The 23,789-nt window shown below is 46.9% G+C and overlaps 1 protein-coding gene and 1 pseudogene across 3 annotated transcripts in view; both read left to right on the forward strand.

The window, feature by feature from the left end:
- Nucleotides 1-9,490: 9,490 nt before the first annotated feature.
- LOC104663203 lies at nucleotides 9,491-12,064 on the forward strand (annotated as a pseudogene).
- An 11,279-nt stretch (nucleotides 12,065-23,343) lies between these two features.
- The window catches only part of CDA (cytidine deaminase), a 29,121-nt gene continuing 28,675 nt past the window's right edge, over nucleotides 23,344-23,789 (forward strand). The window contains exon 1 of one of the 3 annotated variants that reach the window (XM_010364327.2): nucleotides 23,344-23,667. In XM_010364327.2, coding sequence (XP_010362629.1) covers nucleotides 23,514-23,667 — 154 coding nt within the window. In that variant the 5' untranslated portion in view covers nucleotides 23,344-23,513. The remainder of the gene's footprint in view (nucleotides 23,668-23,789) is intronic. The other 2 variants (XM_030913471.1, XM_030913472.1) reach the window with 2 other exon arrangements.

Below are 23,789 nucleotides of genomic sequence, written 5' to 3' on the forward strand. Positions count from 1 at the left end.
GTTGGATCCATGCAAGAGCTTCCAAGAGCAAGGCACACAGGTATGGGAATGATTATTCTAAAATGGCATCTCAAGCTATAACTGTGGATTAGATCACCTCGGAGAGAAGGAGCAAATGTAGACGGAAGCCAAGAGACCTTAAGACTGAGCTATGAGATGCTGCCCTGTTTGGTAGATGAGTAGAAAAGAAGGTAGGCAAGGATGGAGAAGGCAGAGAAGTAGGAGGAAAACCAGGAGAACATGGCATCCTAGCAGCCCAGTAAAGAAAACATCAGGAGGCTGAGGCTGGAAGATGCTTGAGCCCAGGAGTTTGAAGTAACTTTGAGCTATGATCTTGCCACTGCACTCCAGTCTGGGCAACAGAACAAGACCCTATCAAAGAAAGAAAGGAAGAAAGCAAGGAGAGGAGGGGAAGGGAGGGAAGGGGAGGAGGAGAAGAGAAGGTAAGGGAAGAAAAGGGAAGGGAAGGGGAGGGGTGAGGGGAGGAGAGGGGAAGGAGGAAGGAAAGAAGGAAGGAAGGAAGAAAGAAAGGAAGAGAAAGAAAGTGAAAAGACAATAAGAAACAAGGAGTTAACACATCAGATAATCTTCAAAGTTGCAAATGATGGTGTCAGATCTTAGCAATAGCCATCTTAGCATCTTGCTGGGGATCAAAGCCTTAGCAGGAGCACATTAAAGAAAGGAAAGGAAACAGGAAACAGAGACAGAGAGAGGGGATTTCACTGTGAGCAGCTAAAAGAGGTGGAGGCTGGAGGGAGATTGAGGTCAAGGGAACCATCTTTAGTCATTCTCTCGTCCCTGTTCCAGCATATGGTCTATTAAACACTAGAAAAGGCAGGCATCATGGGAGAAGCTGCAGGCACAGTGGGGCATGTGACTGTCACCTCCTCAGGCCGAAAGGCCTTCTTCATTCTTCCTACCTAAAGTGGAACCCCTGTGCTAGTCCCTGTAATCCCTAAGATGCTCTTCCCAGTGTCCTCCTTCACGAGTCCTGGAACAAGACCACATACCTTTGACAATCTTATCTATAGGGTATTTTCTCATTCATAGTTATAGGGAAAGAGAGTTGACAGAACCTCTGAGCCATCGTTCAAGCTGCTCCCTCTTCTTGGCGTGCTCTTCTCTGCTCAACTCCTGCCAAACGACTCATCCTTCAAGATCCAGTTTACGTTTATGAAGTTGGAGAGGCCTCTCTGGGGAGACTGACTCTGAATTACTTGTCACCTCCTTCATTTGTAATTGAAGTCACGACTTGGCCTTAAAGGAAAAACCCGAGTGCCCAAAGAACAACCTATGGGGGCCCTGACCCAGCCTGGGTGGTCAGAGAAGGCCTCCTGAGGAGCTGACATTTGACGTGAGCCCTGAAGAAAGTGTTTCAGGGAAGAGCCTCCCTGGCTCCAGGAACAGCAACCGCAAGGGCCCTGAGGCAGCAAGGCTTTCAGCGCCTGCGGATCTGGAGAAGTGATCTGGATAGTGATGGTTTGGGAGCCACAGCTTGTGCAGGGACATTTGAAAGAAATGGGGTGTGGAACGTAGAGGGAAGAAGACTGGGGGAGGGAACAGGGGTCCAGATAAGGGAGCCCTGTCTCCGCAGTCTGCACGGTCTCAAAGCCAACACCTGGCAAAAAGCCTATCTCCTTTCCGCAGCTCACACCCTCCATCCCTGAGCGGCCCCGGGGTCCAGTAGGGGGCGCACCCACCCTATCTGGGTGGAATGTGGTTTACAAAGACCAATGGGGAGGAAGTAACCCGGGACCGCTCAGCTGGGCGGGAGTGGGTAGAAGAAGAGAAGAGGGACCAGGCCTTTCTCTCAGAGAGGCAAGGGCACAGCAGGCCTGCTGTGTACGGGTCTTGGTCCTTTCATTGACACCCCCTGGGCCCTTTTCAATCTCCTCATCCTCTATTCCAGGGGAGATTCTCATCCATGGATGGGCTTCATTGCGGGCAGAACCTGGTCCGTGTAGACACCCATCTTTGAATCCTTGCTGGCAGGAGGGGCCCCTAACAGATCGCTGTTCCTCACCCTGGGATGAGCCCCTACCCAGGGGTCCTCTTAAAGTTCCTCTCTCCCACTCACTGTTCTCCCCCCCCAGCAAGTCCCTGAGCATGGAGGCTGGGAAAAGAGGGCATGTCATGTCCTGGGCCCTACAAAGGTGTGGCCTGCCTGCCTGTCCCCACAGCTGGTGTGGCAAAGGGACTCTCTGCACACATCCCCAACCCATGCCCTACAACCTCACCCCACACGGAGTAGGAAGCCCCTGTCTTTAAAGGACAAGGGCTTGGCCTGGCACAGTGGCTCATGCCTGTAATCCCAGCACTTTGGGAGGCCGAGGCGGGGGAATCACCTGAGGTCAGGAGTTCGAGACCAGCCTGGCCAACACGATGAAACCCCGTCTCTGTTAAAAATACAAAAATTAGCCAGGTGTGGTAGTGCATGACTGTAATCCCAGCTACTTGGGAGGCTGAGGCAGGAGAATTGCTTGAACCCAGGAGGCGGAGGTTGCCATGAGCCAAGATTGTTCCACTGCACTCCAGGTTGGGGGACAGAGTGAGACTCTGTCTCAAAAAAAAAATAATAATAATAATAAAGGGATTGCTCCAGGAGTGGCCCAGTTTCTTTCTTTCTTTCTTTTTTTTTTTTTTCTGAGAGGGAGTCTCGCTCTGTAGCCCAGGCTGGAGTGCAGTGGCGCCATCTCAGGTCACTGCAAGCTCGCCTCCCAGGTTCGCCATTCTCCTGCCTCAGCCTCCCGAATAGCTGGGACTACAGGCACCCGGGAGTGGCCCAGTTTCTACTGAGTTGCTCATGCTTAGGAGGAAAGTGCAGCTGCCTATTTTTGTCTTATGTTTTGGGGTCCCTAAAGGAGACCCCAAATAAAGATATATTTTCTGGTTGATATGGTTTGGCTGCGTCCCCAACCAAATCTTATCTTGAATTGTAGCTCCCGTAATTCCCACGTGTTGTAGGAGGGACCCGGTTGGGGATTATTGAATCATGGGGATGGTTCCCCCCGTACTGTTCTCATGGTAGTGAATACGTCTCCTGAGAGCTGATGGTTTTACAAGGGGAAACCCCTTTCACTTGGTTCTTATTCTCTCTCTTGCCTGCTGCCATGTAAGACATGCCTTTCACCTTCTGCCATGATTGTGAGGTCTCCCCAGCCACGTGGAACTGTGAGTTCATTAAACCTCTTTTTCTTTATAAATTACCCAGTCTTGGGTATGTCTTTATCAGCAGCGTGCAAATGGACTAATACACTGTTGAACCTTCTGTGCTCTCCCTTATTAGTAGTTAGGGTCACAGAATCTAGAGTCAAATCTTGCCACTCTCTTGCTTTCTGAGGGAACATGTGCAAGAGATTTCACCTCTCAGAACCTTGGTTTCTTCATCTATGCAATGAGCAGCACACCTACCTTGCAAGGTGGCTGCGAGGTGGCAGATGTGTCACAGTGCCCAGCTCATGCGCACATGGTGGGCACTTGTATGAGACTCTGTTGTCCCCCCTCTCATAGCTTCCCAATTCAGGCAATCACTTGAGATGTCTTTTCCCTGGAACTTGTCATAGCCTGGGACTCTCCCCAGCATCCTCCTCTGCAGGCCCCAGAACAAGACCACATACCTTTGACATTTTAAAGATTCCATCATTAATATCTATGGGGAAATAGGGTGGGCAGCGCCTTGAGCCATTGTTCAAGCTGTTCCCTCGTCTTACCATGCCCTTCCCTACTCAACTCCTGGGGAACTAGTCATCCTTCAGGATCCAGCTGCAATTGCACCTCCTCTCTGGGGCTTTTCCTGCTGCCCCCTCCCCAGGCAGACAGAATCCTCCTCCTCTGTCTCTCCTGTCTCCTCCTTGTAGCCATGGCCTATGAGGGGAGGGGCACAGAAGAGACAACTCCTGGCTCAAGTTGGTCTGAAGTGCACACAGAGTAACCACAGGGGGTGCACCTTTATCTTCTGCTTCCCTGTGGCCTCCTCCAGAGGCCGGATTTTACTCCCTCCAGGGACCCCTGGGAGGGAATAGGATCCCATAGACTCTCAAGGCTGGAGTTCATACCTTTAGACTCCCATGAGCCATTTTAACAATAAATCTGCAAGTGCTTGATGATGCCCAGGGCAGGCCACACTGCAGAGAGTTCCAGAAGAAATTGTCAGTGACCCCCCCAACCCCCATTCTCCCTCCATTACCAGCTCTGCCCTACTCCTCTGTGCCTGGACTCTGAGAAGGGGAGGGACTAACTTAGAAGCTTTGAGTCTGGGGGATGTTTGAAGCAGCGGGGCTGGGCCCTGGGGCTAGGAAGAAGTGGATGGGACAGGAAGACATGGCTTAGTCAAGCAGGTACCCAAAATCCCAAAGTTCATAATTATCATAATATCATCATCACCACCAAAAACAATAATAGTAGTTAACCCTTATGCTAAGCACCCCACATGCTTGATCTCCTGTAACCTTCACAACAACCCTGCAAAAGAGGTGCTGTGAGGTCACCCCCACTTTGCAGATGAGAAAAATAAGGCTCAGAGGGAAGTTAGGTAATGTCCAAGACCATGCAGTCGTGCAGCCAGTCCACTGGTCCCCATGTGCTTTTTTATGAGACAGAGTTTCATCTTATTCCCCAGGCTGGAGTGCAATGGCACAATCTCGGCTCACTGTAACCTCCGCCTCCCGTTTTCAAGCAATTCTCTTGCCTCAGCCTCCCAAGTAGCTGGGATTACAAGCATACACCACCATGCCCAGCTAAATTTTTGTACTTAGTAGAGACGGGTTTTCACCATGTTGGTCCAGCTGGTCTTGAACTCCTGACCTCAAGTGATTCATCCACCTTGGCCTCCCAAAATGCTGGGATTATAGGTGTGAGCCTCTGTGCCCGGCCCCATGTGCTTTAACAATGAAAACTTTTTTCATGACCGGGTGTGGTGGCTCACGCCTGTAATCCCAGCACTTTGGGAAGCCTAGGCGGGCAGATCTCCTGAGGTCAGGAGTTTGAGACCAGCCTGACCAACATAGAGAAACTCTGTCTCTATTAAAAATGCAAAATCATTCAGGCCTGGTGGCGCATGCCTGTAATCGCAGCTACTCGGGAGGCTGAGGCAGGAGAATCACTTGAACCTAGGTGGCAGAGGTTGCGGTGAGCTGAGATCATGCCACTGCACTCCAGCCTGGGCTTGAAACTCCATCTCAAAAAAAAAAAAAAAGCAACGTATTCAAATAAAATTAAAATTATAGGTAATCTCAATATATAAAACAGAAAAGAGCAATATGTTATTAATGCACATGTCTTTTTGGTTAAATTTTATAAACTTATTTATTCTAAAGTCAGTCGTTGAGAATAATGAGGCTGAGTGCTTTTTTTTTTTATTTGGAGTTGGAGGTCACAGAGGCTACTTCAATGTTATTGCCACTTCAAGCATCCATTTGATGCCTGTGTTTTGTATAAATGGCTGGTATCAAGGAAATCCTCATTCTCGGCCGGGCGTGGTGGCTCAAGCCTGTAATCCCAGCACTTTGGGAGGCCGAGACGGGCAGATCACGAGGTCAGGAGATCGAGACCATCCTGGCTAACACGGTGAAACCCCGTCTCTACTAAAAAATACAAAAACTAGCTGGGCGTGGTGGCCGGCGCCTGTAGTCCCAGCTGCTCGGGAGGCTGAGGCAGGAGAATGGCGTGAACCCGGGAGGCGGAGCTTACAGTGAGCTGAGATCGGCCACTGTACTCCAGCCTGGGTGACAGCGAGACTCCGTCTCAAAAAAAAAAAAAAGAAATCCTCATTCTCATAGAAAAGCATCTACTAAAGTTATTATTTGTGAACAGTTTGCTTGCTATTTGAGGATATTCTCTATTTTTTCTGATTCAGAAATTTAAAAGAAGTTGTCTTAAGTCTGTTTTGTATTGCTATAACAAAATATCACAGACTGGATAATTTATAAAGAAAAGAGGCTGGGCATGGTGGCTCACACCTGTAGTCCTAGCACTTTGGGAGGCAGAAGCCAAAGGATGTCTTGAAGCCAGGAGTTCGAGACCAGCTTAGGTAACATAGATGCAGCCTATTAAAAAAAGAAAAAGAAAAAAATAACCAGGCGTAGTGGCACATGCTGTAATCCCAGCTACTCTGGAGGCTGAGGTGGAAGGATGACTCAAGCCCAGGCGTTCGAGGCTGCAGTGAGCCCCGTGATTGCACCACTGCACTCCAGCCTGGATGACAGAGCAAGACCCCATCTCTTAAAAAAAAAAAAAAAAAAAAAAAGATGCCGGGCGCAGTGGCTCAAGCCTGTAATCCCAGCACTTTGGGAGGCCGAGACGGGAGGATCACGAGGTCAGGAGATCGAGACCATCCTGGCTAGCACGGTGAAACCCCGTCTCTACTAAAAAATACAAAAAACTAGCTGGGCGAGGTGGCGGGTGCCTGTAGTCCCAGCTACTTGGGAGGCTGAGGCAGGAGAATGGCGTAGACCCGGGAGGCGGAGCTTGCAGTGAGCTGAGATCAGGCCACTGCACTCCAGCCCGGGCGACAGAGCGAGACTCCGTCTCAAAAAAAAAAAAAAAAAGAAAGAAAAGAAAAGCAGCAGCAGCAGCAGCTTACCAGCTATCATTATCAAAGGAGATAGCCTCAGCCTCATGTGAAGCTTCCATATATCATGTGAGTGAGTCTCATTGGCAAGAACTACATCTCTTCCAGATCCTAGCAGCAAGGGAGTCCAGAAAAGGTAGTTGATAGTCATTTAGCCTCTGCAATAGAGGTCAGACCATAGGAGGGGTCAGAATGAAGGTCAGGTGCCAATGGACAGTATCTAGCCCATTAGTGCTAGAAACATACTTTAAAATGTAATGGCCGACATTTGCTTGGTGTTTAATTAAGCCTAGTAACCGGTGTATAATATGTAATATATACTTGCTTGTATAGTTTTGAAAAACAGATTTTTTTTTTTTTTTTTTTTCTTTTTTGGAGACAGAAGCTTGCTCTGTCGCCCAGGCTGGAATGCAGTGGTGCAATTTCGGCTTACTGCAACCTCTGCCTCTCAAGTTCAAGCAATTCTCCTGTCTCAGCCTCCCGAGTAGCTGGGATTACAGGCGCACACCACCACACCCAGCTAATTTTTGTATTTTTAGTAGAGACGGGGTTTCACCATGTTGGCCAGGCTGGCCTTGACCTCCTCACCTCAAATGATCTACCTGCCTTGGCCTCCCAAAGTGCTGGGATTATAGGCGTGAGTCACTGCGCCCGGCAAGAAGCAGAAATTTGAGGTCCTGGATTCCAGACAGAAAAAGAGAGAGTGCTTCTCAATAGCATATTTAAAATAAGATAAAATGCACCGGCCGGGCGCGGTGGCTCAAGCCTGTAATCCCAGCACTTTGGGAGGCCGAGACGGGCGGATCACAAGGTCAGGAGATCGAGACCATCCTGGCGAACACAGTGAAACCCCGTCTCTACTAAAAATACAAAAAATTAGCCGGGCGAGGTGGCGGGCGCCTGTAGTCCCAGCTACTTGGGAGGCTGAGGCAGGAGAATGGCGTGAACCCAGGAGGCGGAGCTTGCAGTGAGCGGAGATCACGCCACTGCACTCCAGCCTGGGCGACAGAGCAAGACTCCGCCTCAAAAAAAAAAAAAAAGATAAAATGCACCAGGCTTGCTCCAGGATGTAAGGCCCTTGCTGTGGCTGTCCCCTCTGCTGTGAACACCCTTCCCTAGATATCTGCTCGGCTCACCCCTTCACCTGCTTCAAGTGTTTTCTTCTCAATGAGGCCCACACTGACTACTTGACTGAATACCATGATCTGCTCCTCTCCCCCAGCATTACCTGTCCCCCAACCCTGCCTACTTGTCCCTTTTTTCCATGGAACTTATCACCTCCTTACACACTCTATAACGTACGTATTTATTATGCTCATTTTTATGACCTTTCTCCCCTGTTAGAAAGTAAGCTTGGCTGGGTGCGGTAGCTCACGCCTGTAATCCCAGCACTTTGGGAGGCCGAGGCAGGTGGATCACTTGAGGTCAGGAGTTCAAGACCAGCCTGGCCAACATGGTGAAACCCCATCTCTACAAAAATACAAAAATTAGCCAGGTGTAGTGGCATGTGCCTGTAATCCCAGTTACTTGGGAGGCTGAGGCAGGAGAATAGCTTGAACCCAGGAGGTGGAGGCTGCAGTGAGCTAAGATCTCGCCACTACACTCCAGCCTGGGTGACAGAGTGAGACTCCTTCTCAAAAATAAAAAAAAATAATAAAAGATGGTAAGTTTGATGGCAGGAATGTTTGCCTGCTTTGATGACTGATGCATCCTAAAAGCATACAACAGTGTTTGGCACAGAGTAGTTACTCAATAAATATGTGTTGAATTGTTGAATGTATGCACAGAAAAGACAGTAGAAATTTGATTCCAAGGTCTTTGGAAAAGTAACTGAACCAAGCCCCATTAAATAAGCTTGGCTTTCCAGTTTGCTAATATTCTTACATGACACCTATGGAGATATGTCGTTCTTCAGCACACTTTTATTTATTTATTTACTTATTTTTTGAGACAAGGTCTCACTCTGTCACCTAGGCTGGAGTGCAGTGACACAATCAAGGCTCACTGCAGCCTCGGCCTCTCAGGTTCAAGCCATCCTCCTGCCTCAGCCTCCTGAGTAGCTGGGACTTCAGGTGCACACTACCACACCACCTAGTTTTTAAATTTTTTGTAGAGACAGGGTCTCCCTCTGTTGCCCAGGCCAGTCTTGAACTCTTGCACTCAAGTGATTCTCCTGCCTTGGCCTCCCAGAGTGCTAGGATTATAGGCATGAGCCACCATGCCTGACCAGCACAATGTTTTAAAGAGGTAAAAGTATGAGTTAGGAATGATACACTTCCAGTTCTTGACAATATCACAACCAGCAAGGTTGCTGCCTCCCTCCCTCCCTCCCTCCTCAGCCCTTTCCCTGGGAGCACCACAGAAAACCTATTTGGTAGTAGAGTGGCAGTGGCCAGAGGAAGTGAGAATATGCTAAGGTGCTGTCTTGTTGAGAAGGAAATTATGTATGTCGATAAACTTCAGAAATTGACAGGGGAAATTAACATAAATACAAATAATAATTATGGCTAACCATTAAAGAAAGAAAAAGAAAAGGAATAATTTTCAAATGAGTAGAAGGAAAAGTGTCAATGTAATAAAAGGCAGAAAAAGAGGGGGTGAGGGAGAAACAAAAATAAAATACAGTGATTGCTCAGGGTTCCACTGCAGACAACAGTGTCTGCCCAGCAGGCCTAACCAGAATGGGTTGACGAGGGTGATCGGGTTGGTTTCAGACACGTTGGAAGGGTTGAGAGGCCAACTCTAGGCTGAACTTCCAGGAATATCCCCTGAATCTCACTGTAAAATGAGCCTAGCTGGAGAGCTTCTGCCACCGCTGCTGACTCAAGACCCTCGCTACCCATGTTGCAGTACAGGAGGCTCCAAGTCAGGAAGCTGCTGACACCTGCTTAGCACCCGGAAGCCAGGAGTTGATCTGGAACTAGGGCCTCTGCTGCAGCCGCCTCAGAAGAACCGAAATGCTTCCACCACGATGCAGCCAGAAGAGCTGTGTGGCCACTTCCTCCCAGTACCTTCCCTTTCTGGTTTGCTTGCATTTTCCTGGCAGAAGCCAGGTGACATGTGGAAATCCCAGCTGCATGAGAGTCTGGAAATGTCCTCTCTAGCCATCCAGGCTCTAAAGTTCAAGAAGTCATGATGGAAAGAAAGAGGTTTGGAGAGGGGCTGAGTGGGGTCGGTCTTCGGACCTTGCCGCAGTCCACTCACTCTTCATCACTCAACTTCCATTTCCAACCTGCATTCCCTTCTTAAACTTCCATGAGACAACCACAACATGTTACCACCCACAGTAATGTAAACGTACCTCGATCAAACAAGAAACACTCCTATTCTTTGCTCAGACAGGGACATCCAAAGCCCCAGCAGTTACTGCTTCCATCTCCCACTGCAGGGAACTTGGGTGATGTTCACTTCTTCTCTGGTTTAGTCACAATCCCATCTTGATATCCTATAATCTATACATTAAATTGTAAACTTTACTACCAACAAATCACATTATTCAAAATGGTAGAGGAAGAAAGGGAATAATTATAACCGTCAATAAATATATGCATCACAGGCCAGGCATGATGATTTATGCCTATAATCCCAGCAATTTGGGAGGCCGAGGCGGGAGGACCACTTGAAGCCAGGAGTTCAAGCCCAGCCTGGCCAACATGGCAAAACCTCGTCTCTACTAAAAATGCAAAAATTACCCGGGCGTGGTGGCAAATCCCTGTAAGCCCAGCTACTCAGGAGGCTAAGGCACAAGAATCGCTTGAATGCGGGAGGCAGAGGTTGCAGTGGGCCAAGATCACACCACTGCACTTTAGTATGAGCAGCAAAGCAAGACTCTGTCTCAAAAATTAAAAAAATTAAAAAAAAATAAGTACATGCAATATAATATCACAAATATTTTAACTATTCTGATAGCTATTTCAATACAATTGTTTTGCTTTATAATTATGTGCATTTAAAACTGTTATTTTGGCCGGGTGCAGTGGCTCATGCCTGTAATCCCAGTACTTTGGAAGGCGAGACAGGCAGATCACAAGGTCAGGAGTTCGAGAACAGCTTGACCAATATGGTGAAACACTGTCTCTACTAAAAATACAAAAATTAGCCGGGCACGGTGTCAGGCGCCTGTAATCTCAGCTACTTGGGAGGCTGAGGCAGGAGAATCACTTGAACTCAGGAGGCAGAGGTTGCAGTGAGCCGAGATTACACCATTGCACTCCAGCCTAGGCAACAGAGTGAGACTCTGTCTTAAAAAAAAAAAAAAAAAAAGACGGCCGCTGCCCCCAGCCGCCTCTCGGCCTGCAGCAGCTGTCCGCACTGCACCCCAAACCGGGCGCGGTCCCGCTGCACTCGCCCTGGACCTTCTGGCTCCACAGATCCCTCCCTGGTCCCACAGCAGCTGAGTGCGCATGAAATCTGAAGAAAATCTACACAGTACAGACAGTACAGATATTCTGGAGTGTATACAATAATATCCCTCCTGTGACTAGCCTGCCTTTGAGATGCAGTTACCATTTAATGAGAGGAGAGAGGCGACCACTTTGGGAAGAGGAGAGTAACGCAAAGGGCGGCGTATGGAAGACGAAAGTCCCCAAGGACAGCACGTCCACAGTTTGGAAAGAGTTGCTGTTAGCAACCATCGAGAAACAGTTCACAGAATGTGCTGCAGCAGATGACGAAGTAATAGGAGTTAGTGTTAGTGTTCGGGACCGAGAAGACGTCGTCCAAGTCTGGAATGTAAATGCTTCTTTAGTGGGTGAAGCGACTGTTTTAGAAAAGATCTATGAACTTCTGCCCCACATAACTTGTTGTTGTTGTTGTTGTTGTTGTTGTTGTTGTTGTTGTTGTTGTTGAGACGGAGTCTCGCTCTGTCGCCCGGGCTGGAGTGCAGTGGCCGGATCTCGGCTCACTGCAAGCTCCACCTCCCGGGTTCACGCCATTCTCACGCCTCAACCTCCCAAGTAACTGGGACTACAGGCGTCCGCCACCTCGCCCGGCTAGTTTTTTGTATTTTTTAGTAGAGACGGGGGTTTCACCGTGTTAGCCAGGATGGTCTCGATCTGCTGACCTCGTGATCCGCCGGTCTCGGCCTCCGAAAGTGCTGGGCCCACATAACTTTTAAAGCAGTATTTTGGCCGGGCGCGGTGGCTCAAGCCTGTAATCCCAGCACTTTGGGAGGCGGAGACGGGCGGATCACGAGGTCAGGAGATCGAGACCATCCTGGGTAACACAGTGAAACCCCGTCTCTACTGAAAAATACAAAACACTAGCCCGGCGAGGTGGCGGCGCCTGTAGTCCCAGCTATTTAGGAGGCTGAGGCAGGAGAATGGCGTGAACCCGGGAGGCGGAGCTTGCAGTGAGCTGAGATCCATCCGGCCACCGCACTCCAGCCTGGGCCACAGAGCGAGACAATGTCTCAAAAAAAAAAAAAAAAAAAAGGCAGTATTTTATAAACCCCATGAAGAGCATCATGCTTTTGAAGGTGGACGTGGAAAACACTAATTGCACTCTGTAAAGAATTATTTGTCCTTCCCTGGTTTTGGAATCGATCTTAACAGGAGGGAGAGTGAAGAGAAGACTTGCGGAAGCCGATGCTGGTCAATTTAGAGTGGGTTTCTGTCCTTGCAGATGGGCGATTAGGACTCAAAGTGGCAGGTGGGGTTGAGGGAGATTGTGTGGGTTTCTACCATCACATTACTTGCTTTTTTAAAAACAAAAAAACAAAAAATAAAAACTTTTTTTTTTTTTTGGCTTTCTAAATTCTCTGTTCTTTTTTCACTGTGAATTTTTTTTGTGTGCCCTTTAAAATTCCTTATTCAGCCTAATTATTGTTTTCTACACTCCCCTTTCATTGAGGCATGAGAAATCGGTTTCCCTTTAAGTAGCTCTGCTGTACCTAGTTAATGAGAATATGCATAATCGTGACAATACTGCTTTTGAATACCACACTGTACAAGGAGGAATACTAGCTTGGAGAAACCTGTCTTCTGATTATTTGTTGTAACACATTCCTATATACTGTGAGCTTGGCATTGTTTTTTTCTGTCCCAGGGAAAAGAAAAAACATACTTAATCTGATTTTACACTGACTGCACTCAAATCTTTAATTTTCCTTTTTAAAACTTTTTTTTTAGCAATAAAAGGAAAATAATAATTGGATAAAAGGAAAATAATAGTTGTATTGCTTAACATGAAAACTATAATCACAATTCAGTATCAGGATATAAATCAAGCTCTAAGTCTTTGGACCCTTTGTAAAAACATTTCTAATCCGAATTTTAATTTGGCCTTTTCAACCAAAGGCTTAGAATAATAGCAAGCAATTTCTCCCAATAGGAAACCTGATGTTTCCGATTTAAAGAGAAAGTGATATTTTAATTGTTTGGATTAAGCTCCTTGCAAAGTTCGGGTGTGTTTATCCACTTAGGGCTTTCCCAGTCAACGCTAACACATTTTGTTGAATGATCCCTTTCCCTGCTCACGTTGTGTATCATTTCTCATCATCAGTAGTCCTCCAGCCTGGGCAGCTGTCCCTACCCTTCTTCATGTAGGTGCAGGAAGTTACATCTCATTTCCAGGATGCATGTGAATGTTTACAAAGTTGAACTTTGAGTGCATTCTGCTCATATTAGTTATTGGGATTGTTGATATATATTGTATTACACTACCAAAGAAATATTGGTTGTATTAGAAGGAAATGGTCATCCTCTGGACCATGGAGATTTGCTCAGAATACGCCGATTTCCCTCTCCTGACTTTGCCAAGCCTTTCTCTGCTTTTGCCTGATAAAGGGCAGGGCCTTCAAAGACACTTCCCCCAGTCGGCTTGTTTTTGGAGTCACGGGAGCTAGTGTCTGCTCACACATTTTTCAAAAGGGCAATGCACTCAGAACTTCACGGTACCTGGGATTTTTAATTCCTCTTGCAGTGTTGACCAGCAGAGAGACTCAAGGCTACTTTAAGCCTTCACTATGTGCTTGTAGATAAAAATCTCCATTCAAACGTTTTAAAGGACTTTGAACATTATCTGTTTATGGAAGTCGTGCCCTTCACTTGGTTAGTAACCACCTCAGCCAGAATACTTATCGCCATAGGTTTTCTAAAATGCTTTTTTTCCACCTAAACTTGAGTTTCCTTAGGGATTTCAAAATGAAGTATGAGAATATCAGATCCCATTAGCAAAAGCCTGGGACTTGTTTCTCCAAACATTGTGCTAACATACAACTTATTTTTAAATTATGACTCAAGAATTTTAAAAAATTATTCTGGACATGAATTAAAACTCTTTTTTATAAGTATTTTTCTGATAGATTAGAAAAAAGGATATAATTGACTTCACTATAATTGTCATATATATTTCCATAAATAAATGGATTTTGAAGTATTTTTATTTTTTGAACTTTAAAGCATATGTGATGATTGCATGTATGTAGCCTTTGAAGTAAAAATAAAATAAATAGGAATGTTAAAAAAAAAAAAAGACAAAAACAAACCAAAAAAACTGTTATTTTGGTTAGCACGATGGCTCACACTTGTAATTCCAACACTTTGGGAGGCCAAGGCGGGTGGATCATCTGAGGTCAGGAGTTTGAGACTAGCCTGGCCAACATAGTGAAACCCTGTCTCTACTAAAAATGCAAAAATTACCCAGGCGTGGTGGCGCGTGCCTATAATTCCAGCTACTCAGTAGGCTGAGGCAGGAGAATCGCTTGAACCCGGGAGGCGGAGGTTACAGTGAGCAGAGATCGTGCCTCTGCACTCCAGCCTGGGTGACAGAGTGAGACTCCATCTCAAAAAAGTGAAATAAAATGAAATAAAACCATTATTTTAAAAAGAGACTCATAGGGCCAGGTGCTGTGGCTCACTCCTCCCAAAATGCTGTAATCCCAGCACTTTGGGAGGCCAAGGTGGGCAGATCACAAGATCAGGAGGTCGAGACCAGCCTGGCCAATGTGGTGAAATCCCAGTCTCTACTAAAAATACAAAAATTGGCCAGGCATGGTGTCACGCGCCTGTAGTCCCAGCTATTCAGAAGGCTGAGGCAGGAGAATCACATGAATCGGGGAGGCAGAGGTTGCAGTGAGCCAAGATCGTGCCACTGCACTCCATCCAGCCTGAGCAACAGAGTGAAAGTCTGTCTCAAAAAAAAAAAAAAGAAAAACGGGACTCTTAGGCCTCACCAGGTTGCCAACATAGTCTATAGTAAAATACAGGTTAAGAACTCTTAAAGGGATTCCTAAACTATTAACATTAACATCAGAAAGAAAAGGATATAAGATTTTAGTAAAAAGCATGAGAAATAGAGAGGGACATTATATACAAATAAAAGAGACAATCAAGAAGATATAATGTTAACAAATATATATATATATATGTACCTGACAATATAGCTTCAAAAGATATAAAGCAACAACTAATGGGAATACATGGAAAATATATATAAATGAACAGTTGTAGTTGCAGATTTTAACAAACCTCTTCCAGAAACTGATAGATCAGTTAGATGGAAATAAGGGAGATAATCGTTTTTTGAAGAGCATGATTAATAAGTTCTAAGGCCTCAAGGGATCCTCCCACCTCCCACCTCAGCCTCCCAAAAAGTTGAGATTACGGGTGTGAGTCATTGCACGCAGCGAATAGTTTAGCTTTTTTTTCTTAAACGAAAACACCAGACTCAGATGGTTTTAGAGAAAGATCCTACCAAAATGTCAAGGAATGAACTATTCCAACAAACTCCTCCAGAGGCAAGATAAGATGGTTTTCAAAGGAAATTGAAAAATCGATTCCAAAATTTATATAGAAGAGGAAAACCCCAACGGGAAGATAAATCTCCAGAAATCAAGACTTATTGTTAAACTGTAATAATAAAGATAGGTATGGTATACGTGTAGGAATGAACAAATTCACCAGTGGAACAGAATGGAGAGTCCAAAATCATTCTCACTCAAATAGAATTTCAAATAGAAATTTGAAACTTAACACAGCTGGCATTGTCGATCTCTGGGGAAAGGAGGGAGTATTCAATTAATAGTGCTGAGATAATTGGATATCCATATGGAAAAAATTAAATTGGATCCTTGCCTTATACCAGAATTAATATAAATTAATTCCAGATGAATGAAAGACTTAAAAGTGAAAAGTAGGCCAGGCATGATGGCTCAAGCCTGTAATCCCAGCACTTTGGGAGGCCAAGACGGGTGGATCACGAGGTCAGGAGATCGAGACCATCCTGGCTAACACGGTGAAACCCCATCTCTACTAAAAAATACAAGAAACTAGCCGGACGAGGTGGCGGGCGCCTGTAGTCCCAGCTACTCGGGAGGCTGATGCAGGAGAATGGCGTGAACCTGGGAGGCGGAGCTTGCAGTGAGCTGAGATCCGGCCACTGCACTCCAGCCTGGGCGACAGAGCGAGACTCCATCTCAAAAAAAAAGAAGTGAAAAGTAAAACTTTAAAACTTTTGATAGCGGTGGCTCACGCCTCTAATCCCAGCACTTTGGGAGGCCGAGGTGGGTGGATCACCTGAAGTCAGGAGTTTGGGACCAGCTTGGCCAATATGGCAAAACCCTGTCTCTACCAAAAATGCAAAAAATCAGCCGGGCATGGTGGCACGTGCCTGTAGTCCCAGCTACTAGGGAGGCTGAGGCAGGATAATCGCCTGAGCCGGAGAGGCAGAGGTTGCAGTGAGCTGAGACTGCACCACAGCACTCCAGCCTGGACAACAGAGTAAGTGAAACTTTGTCTCAAAAAATAATAATAATAATAATAAATAAAACTTTTCAAAATGTATCTTCATTCAGATCTTCTTATGGATACAGGTAAGAGTGTCTCTGTTGACCTAGGGCTAGAATCACTGAATCTCAAGGTAAGCGCGTGCCTAATTTTACTGAGCCCTGCTAAGTTGCTCTCCAGAAGGTTGCACCAGTTTAAAATCCCAGCAACAGTGCAGGAGGACTCAAGTCTCTCCTCATCTTTGCCAACCCTTATCATTATCCAACTTTTTTTTTTTTTTTGCCATTCTGATGAGTGTAAAGTGACATCTTACTGTCTTAATTTCATCTCTGTGAATACTTTAAAATGTTGTACAAATACTTCCCTTTCTGGCCGGGCGCGGTGGCTCACACCTGTAATCCCAGCACTTTGGGAGGCCGAGGCGGGCAGATCACAAGGTCAGGAGATAGAGACCATCCTGGCTAACAGGGTGAAACCCCATCTCTACTAAAAATACAAAAACGCTGGGCGTGGTGGCAGGGGCCTGTAGTCCCAGCTACTCGGGAGGCTGAGGCAGGAGAATGGCGTGAACCCGGGAGGCAGAGCTTGCAGTGAGCCGAGATCGTGCCACTGCACTCCAGCCTGGGCGGCACAGCGAGGCTCCATCTCAAAAAATAAATGAAAAATAAAAACAAATACTTCCCTTTCTGTAAATTGCCCATCCATATTTTTTGACCATCTCCCTATAGAGTTCCTTGTCTTTTTCTTGTTGGTTTGTCATGCGTCACTTACGTAGTCACTATATTAATTATTTGCAATCATTTCAGCCATCGAAAAGAGTTTTTGTTTTTTTTGTTTTGTTTTGTTTTGTTTGACAGAGTCTCAACTCTGTCACCCAGGTTAGAGTGCGGTGGCTCAGTCATGGCTCACTGCAACCTCAACCTCCCTGGGCTCAAGCCATCCTCTCACCTCAGCTTCCTGAGTAGCTGGGACTACTACTCAGTAGAGATGGGGTTTCGGCATGTTGCCCAGGCTGGTCTGGAACTCCTGGCCTCTAGTGATCCTCCCACCTCGGACTCCCAAAGTGCTGGGATTACAGGTATAAGCCCCTGAGCTCAGCCGAAAAGATCTGTTTCCTGTTTTTTTCAACTTTTTACTGACTTTGTCCATGAAGTCCTTCATCAAATAAAACTCCTTAATTTTTATGTAGCCAAGTTTGAAGACTTGAAAGTTTGTAGAGAACTTTTTTCCATCACCATCTCTTCTGTAAAATATCTGTTCAAGTCTTTTGCTTACTTTTCTGTTGGGATGTTTGTCTTTTTCTTACTGGTTTTAAGAATTCTTGATATATTGCCAGGGGCGGTGGCTCACGCCTGTAATCCCAGCACTTTGGGAGGCCGAGGCGGGTGGATCACGAGGTCAGGAGATCAAGACCATCCTGGCTAGCATGGTGAAACCCAGTCTCTACTAAAAATACAAAAAAATTAGCTGGGCATCGTGGCGGGCACCTGTAGTCCCAGCTACTCGGGAGGCTGAGGCAGGAGACTGGAGAGAATCCAGGAGGCAGAGCTTGCAGGAAGTGGAGATCACGCCACTGCATTCCAGCCTGGGTGACAGAGCAAGACTGTCTCAAAAAAAAAAAAGAAAAGAAAAGAAAAGAAAAAAGAATTATTGATATATTATGGGTCATAATCCTTCCAGGGAGTGTTAACTCCCTGGCATTTCTGGCCTACCCTATGCATGGGCTGAGCAGAATCATATGCCCAGGGAATGCTTAAGGTAAGAAGCCATGGGTATGTTTAGAAACTATCCATTAAAGCTGGAGGTGACATCTGGGATGGCTAAGGGGGTGTGGGTGAGGCTCCAACAGTATTTGCTATACCCACATTGTCCAATATGAACAGTCACCCATCATTTAGCACTCCTTTTGGGCTGGGTGCAATGGCTCACGACTGTAATAATCCCAGCACTTTGGGAGGCTGAGGCGGGGGGCGGATCACAAGGTTAGGAGATTGAGACCATCCTGGTAACATGGTGAAACCTCATCTCTACTAAAAAAAAAAATACAAAAAATTAGCGAGGCATGGTGGCACCCACCTGTAATCCCAGCTGTTTGGGAGGCTGAGGCAGGAGAATTGCTTGAACCCAGGAGGCGGTGGTTGCAGTGAGCCAAGATCGTGCCACTGCACTCCAGCCTGGGTGACAGAGCAAGGCTCCATCTCAAAAAATAAAAATAAAAATAAATAAATAAAATAAAAAAGACTCATTTTATCCTCTTGTTACCTGGGAAGCTTTCCCTAACCTACCTACCCCACCACTCCTTCCAAACAGTAGTTTTTCTGTATTGCTATGAGACCCAGTACCTAATCTTGTTTTATAGTGTTTTATACCTGTCTGTTGGCTTATCTGTCTCCTTCACTAGTGTGAGATCCTCAGGACAGGCACCAAGTCTCATCCACCTCTGATTCTCTAGTACCAAACACAGGGCCTGGCACACAGTATTTGCTATAACATGTGTTAACACTTTTTGAGCACTTACCACATGCCATTCGCCATGCTAAAATCTTTATGTATATTATCTCATTTGATTTTTACAAACATCCTAGGAAGTAATACGTTCCTCTAGATGCCACAGGATTGACAGAAACAAAACTCAAACAAGTTTAAGATAGAAGTGAATTGTATTGGCTCAATTAAAGGAAAATCTAAAAGCATGCCTTCAGGCATGGCTGGATCCAGACACTCAGCAAGCAATTGGGGTTCTTTTCCTCCATCTCTCAGCTCTGTTTCTCTCCATCAGGCTTCATTCTGCAAGCAAGCTCTCTCTACCAAGAGGGGGAAGCTAGCTGCCAGCAACCGTTGTATCTTCCTAGCTTAGCAGCCACAATGGGAAAAACCAACATTCGCACTGACTCAGCAGAAAAGCGAGGTCTCTGATTGGCACATCCTTTGTCAACTGCTTGTACCTGCTCATGGAGTGGAAGCACAATGATTGGCAGCCCACCAAGAGGTCTCACCTAAAAGAATCAAAATAAAACAAAAGAGATGGGAAGCCTTCCTGAGCAGGATAAAACCACGATCCACCAGAAATGGGTCCTTGTGTTGTCCCATTGTATAAATGAGGAAAGAGGCACAGATCACTTGCCTGGGGATACCACTGGTGATATTTAAACAGATGGGTCTGATGCCAAGTCCTGCACCCCTTGCCCATCCATTATACTGGCTCCTCCCATGAATTATGGGATGGATGAGAGCCCAGGATTCAGAAGACAGGCAAACTCAGGTTTAAGATCTATTATTATTATTATTATTTATTATTATTATTAGACAGGATCTTGCTCTGTCACCCAGGAATGAATGGCAACATCATAGTTCACTGTAGCCTCAAACTCCTGGGTTCAAGCCACCCTCCCACCTCAGCCTCATGAGTAGCTGAGACTAAAGGCATGTGCCACTATACCTGGCTAATTTTTTTTTTTTTTTTGTAGAGATAGGGTCTTAGTATGTTGCACAGGGTGGTCTCAAACTCCTGGCCTCAAGCGATCCTCCTCCAGCCTCAGCCTCCCAAAGCACTGGGATTACAGGCGTGAGCCACCATACCCAGCCTGAGATCCATTTTTGAGGCTGTGATGTCTATGAGTTCAAGTGTCCTCATCAGTCGAAGATGGGCAATAATAGTATCTTTATCTTGTGATGAGGATTAAATGAAATCATTCAAATAATGTATTTAGCATAGGGCCTGGCACAAAAAAGAGCTAAATTAATGCTTGCTCCTATTATCAATAACTGCTCATTGAATGAGTAAGTGAATGCATGGTGCCTAGACTCTAACATGAAGACTCTGGTGGTTCATCTCACAGTGTGAAGGCCTGGGAGCAGGGTTTAGGGAGGGCTTTGGACCCTTGAAAATCTCCACTATGACTCAAAACACTCTCCATGGATTTTCTATTCTTTGAGCTGGGCAATTAACTTTTCTTCATTTTTCTTTCTTTCTTTTTTTTTTTTTTTTTTTTGAGACAGGGTCTCATAACATAATGTTACTCAAGCTGGGGTACAGTGATGCAATCATAGCTCGCTGCAGCCTCAAACACCTAGGCTCAGGTGATCTTCCTGCTTCAGTTTCCTGAGTAGTTAGGATTATAGGTGCACACCAGCATGCCCAGTGGATTTTTTTTGTTGTTAAGATAGGGTCTTTCTATGTTGTCCAGGCTGGTCTCAAACTCCTGACCTCAAGTGATCCTCCCACCCTGGCATCCCAAAGCACTGGGATTACATGTGTGAGCCACTGCAACCAGCCAACTTTTCTTAATTTTACATAAAGTGAAAAGAAAAACGTGTTAGAAAGTACTGTTCATATTATTGATCTGTGACTTAGCTCTAAGCAAGTTTCCAAGCCCACTTTCTCCCTCCAACCGGATGACCAGCCCAAGCCCCTTCCATTAGGAATTCTAGCCCAGGTGCGGTGGCTCACACCTGTTATCCCAGGACTTTGGAAGGCTGAAGTGGGCAGATCACATAAGGCCAGGAGTTTGAGCCCAGCCTGGCCAACACAGCAAAATCCCATCTCTAGTAAAACTACAAAAAATTACCTGGGCATGGTGGCACACACCTGTAATCCCAGCTACTTGGGAGGCTGAGGCACAAGAATTGCTTGAACCCAGGAGGCAGACGTTGAAGTGAGCTGAGATCGTCCCACTGCACTCCAGCCTAGGCAACAGAGTGAGACTCTGCCTCAAAAAAGAAAAAGGAATTCTAGAGCCACCACTGGCACCCACGCTCCATACAGCTGGGTTTGGAATGAGCGCTGCCCTCACGTATGACTACGTGCAGGTAAAGAGCTTTGAAGGTGCCAAGGGCTATAATTAGCTCGGGAGGTCATCTAGGTTCTCCTAGCACTGTGGAGTCAAGGAATCCTGAAGTCCGGTCCCAGGCCTGGGCAGGGCTGGGTGGGGCAAACTGAGACAGGGCAGGGGACAGAAACGGGATGACTTATTGAGGTCTCTGACAGGCCTGTCAGGCCAGCAGGGCACTACAACTCTTTTCCCAGTTGTAATTATACTTAACCCCAAAGAGCCTTAGAATTATTCCCACGTCGAGTGGGCACACAGTGTCCTGAGACATCCTTGGCCGTCTGAGATCCAGGAAACTGCTCTAGATGCCAAAGGTATAGAGACAGGAGAAAAGTGCGTGGGTGGAGGGGCCCTCAGCCCCAGCAGGAGGGAATAGGCTGCCTCTCTGAGGGCTGGATGCAGTGGGAGGGGAGGGGATCTGAAGGGAGGGGAGGCGAGGAGGAAAGGAAGCAAACTTTACCCAACTCTTCGGCGGCCCACCTGGGTGTCTGCGGTGTCCACATATGGCTGAGAGCTCCAAGTCTGGGACACAGATATGCCAGCATGCAGGACATGAGATGCTGCCTTGTTTTCTCCTTTCCCCTGCCTTTCTGCCTGCCCCTTCCCCATTCCCCATCCAAACTCTCCTGCTAGGCAGGGGTATGGAAACAGTTGGATGTCTTTGGCCACTCAAGCTGGAGTTCTACCCCATGTGATCTTGGCTGAGTCACTTAATGACAATAACCCAGTTTGTGTGGAGTCATAAAGGGTGTTCACATCATGATGTCACCAGACTCTCCAGCCACACCCATTGTACACGCATTATCTCATTCAATCCTCATGACAACTCTGGAAGTGAAATCATGTTAGTGCGCCCATTTTGCAGATGAGGACACCGAGGCTTAGGGATATTGTGTGTGACTCTCCCAACGTCATATGGCTAATAAATGGCAGGAATGGAATTCAAACCATGGTTTACTAAACTCCAAAGCTGGAGCTCTTCTATAGTCTCAGGATCTAGAACAGGGATTATTACTATCCCTGCTGTTGACATGAGGAAACTGTGGCTCAGGGAGGTCAAATGACCTGCCAAAGCTTGTACACATGGAAAGCAGTAGAACCAGGATGCAAACACATTTCTTTACCACCATTATCTATTTTGCAACAAAACAATGAGGGGGCCCAAGTGAATAATCTCAATGGTTCCCTCCACTCTCCAATTGAGATACTTTTTTTTTTTTTTTTTTTTTTTTGAGACGGAGTCTTGCTCTGTCGCCCGGGCTGGAGTGCAGTGGCCAGATCTCAGCTCACTGCAAGCTCCACCTCCCGGGTTTACGCCATTCTCCTGCCTCAGCCTCCCGAGTAGCTGGGACTACAGACACCCGCCACCACGCCCAGCTAATTTTTTTGTATTTTTTAGTAGAGACGGGGTTTCACCGTGTTAGCCAGGATGGTCTCAAACTCCTGACCTCGTGATCCACCCATCTTGGCCTCCCAAAGTGCTGGGATTACAGGTTTGAGCCACCGCACCCGGCCATTTTTTTTTTTTATTATTTATTTATTTATTTATTTATTTATTTATTTTTGAGACAGGATCTGGCTCTCTGTCACCCAGGCTGAAATGCAGTGGTGCAATCTGAGCTCACTGCAGCCTTTGCCTCCTAGGTTCAAGCCATCCTCCCACCTCAGCTTCCCAAGCAGCTAGGACTACAGGCACATGCCACCATGCCCAATTAATTTTTGTATTTTTTGTAGAGATGGGGTTTTGCCATATTGCCAAGACTGTTCTCAAACTCCTGGGCTCAAGCAATCCTCCTGCCTCAGCCTCCCAAAGTGAGCCACTGCACCCAGCAGCTGAGATACTTTTTAATTCTGGGCTGGGGCAAAGAGAAGTTGGAAGGACAATGGGTGAAAATAAAGACGCTCTCAGTCGCACTGCAGCTTGTTCATGCCTCCTGTCTCGGGGATGCCACACTGGCTGCCCCAGCCCTGCCCTTTCAGCCTCAGTCCTTCCCTCAGTGGAGGAGAGAAAAAGTGATTTAACAAACCGAGGGCTGTCAGCCCTTGGAGCTTGGACCTCTGAGATCCCACACTGACCCACCCAGTAGCTTCCCCTTCTAGTAGCGTGGCACCACCTTCTGACCCACCCCTCAGTGTGTCCGATAGTGAGAGTGGTTCCCAAGGGAGAGTGTGAAGCACACGCAGGCACCGTCTTACACCACACCTGCTGAGTCCAAACCATGGGAGGCTCCTCTCCTAGACTCTGCATCCTGAAAGCCGCGTACCTAACAGCCTGCCATCTGGTTGCAGGGACACACCCCGGGGGAGGAGCTGCAATCGTGTCTGGGGCCCCAGCCCAGGGTGGCCAGAGGTCCTGTTTCCACAGCTCTGTTGCCTGCCTAGGGTACCAACATGGCCCAGAAGCCTCCCGCCTGCACCCTGAAGCCCGAGTGTGTCCAGCAGCTGCTGGTTTGCTCCCAGGAGGCCAAGAAGTCAGCCTACTGCCCCTACAGTCACTTTCCCGTGGGGGCCGCCCTGCTCACCCAGGAGGGGAGAATCTTCAAAGGTAAAAGCGGGCACCCCAGGGTACCCCAGCCCAGCAGCCTGGGTGGCGGGTCAGAGGAGGATGTACAGGAAGAGGCGCAGAGGCACAGGCAGTGGCAAGAGCGCGACTCTGTCCCTTTTCCC

Source organism: Rhinopithecus roxellana, chromosome 12, assembly GCF_007565055.1.
Source record: "Rhinopithecus roxellana isolate Shanxi Qingling chromosome 12, ASM756505v1, whole genome shotgun sequence".
In the NCBI taxonomy this organism is placed as follows: Eukaryota; Metazoa; Chordata; class Mammalia; order Primates; family Cercopithecidae; genus Rhinopithecus; species Rhinopithecus roxellana.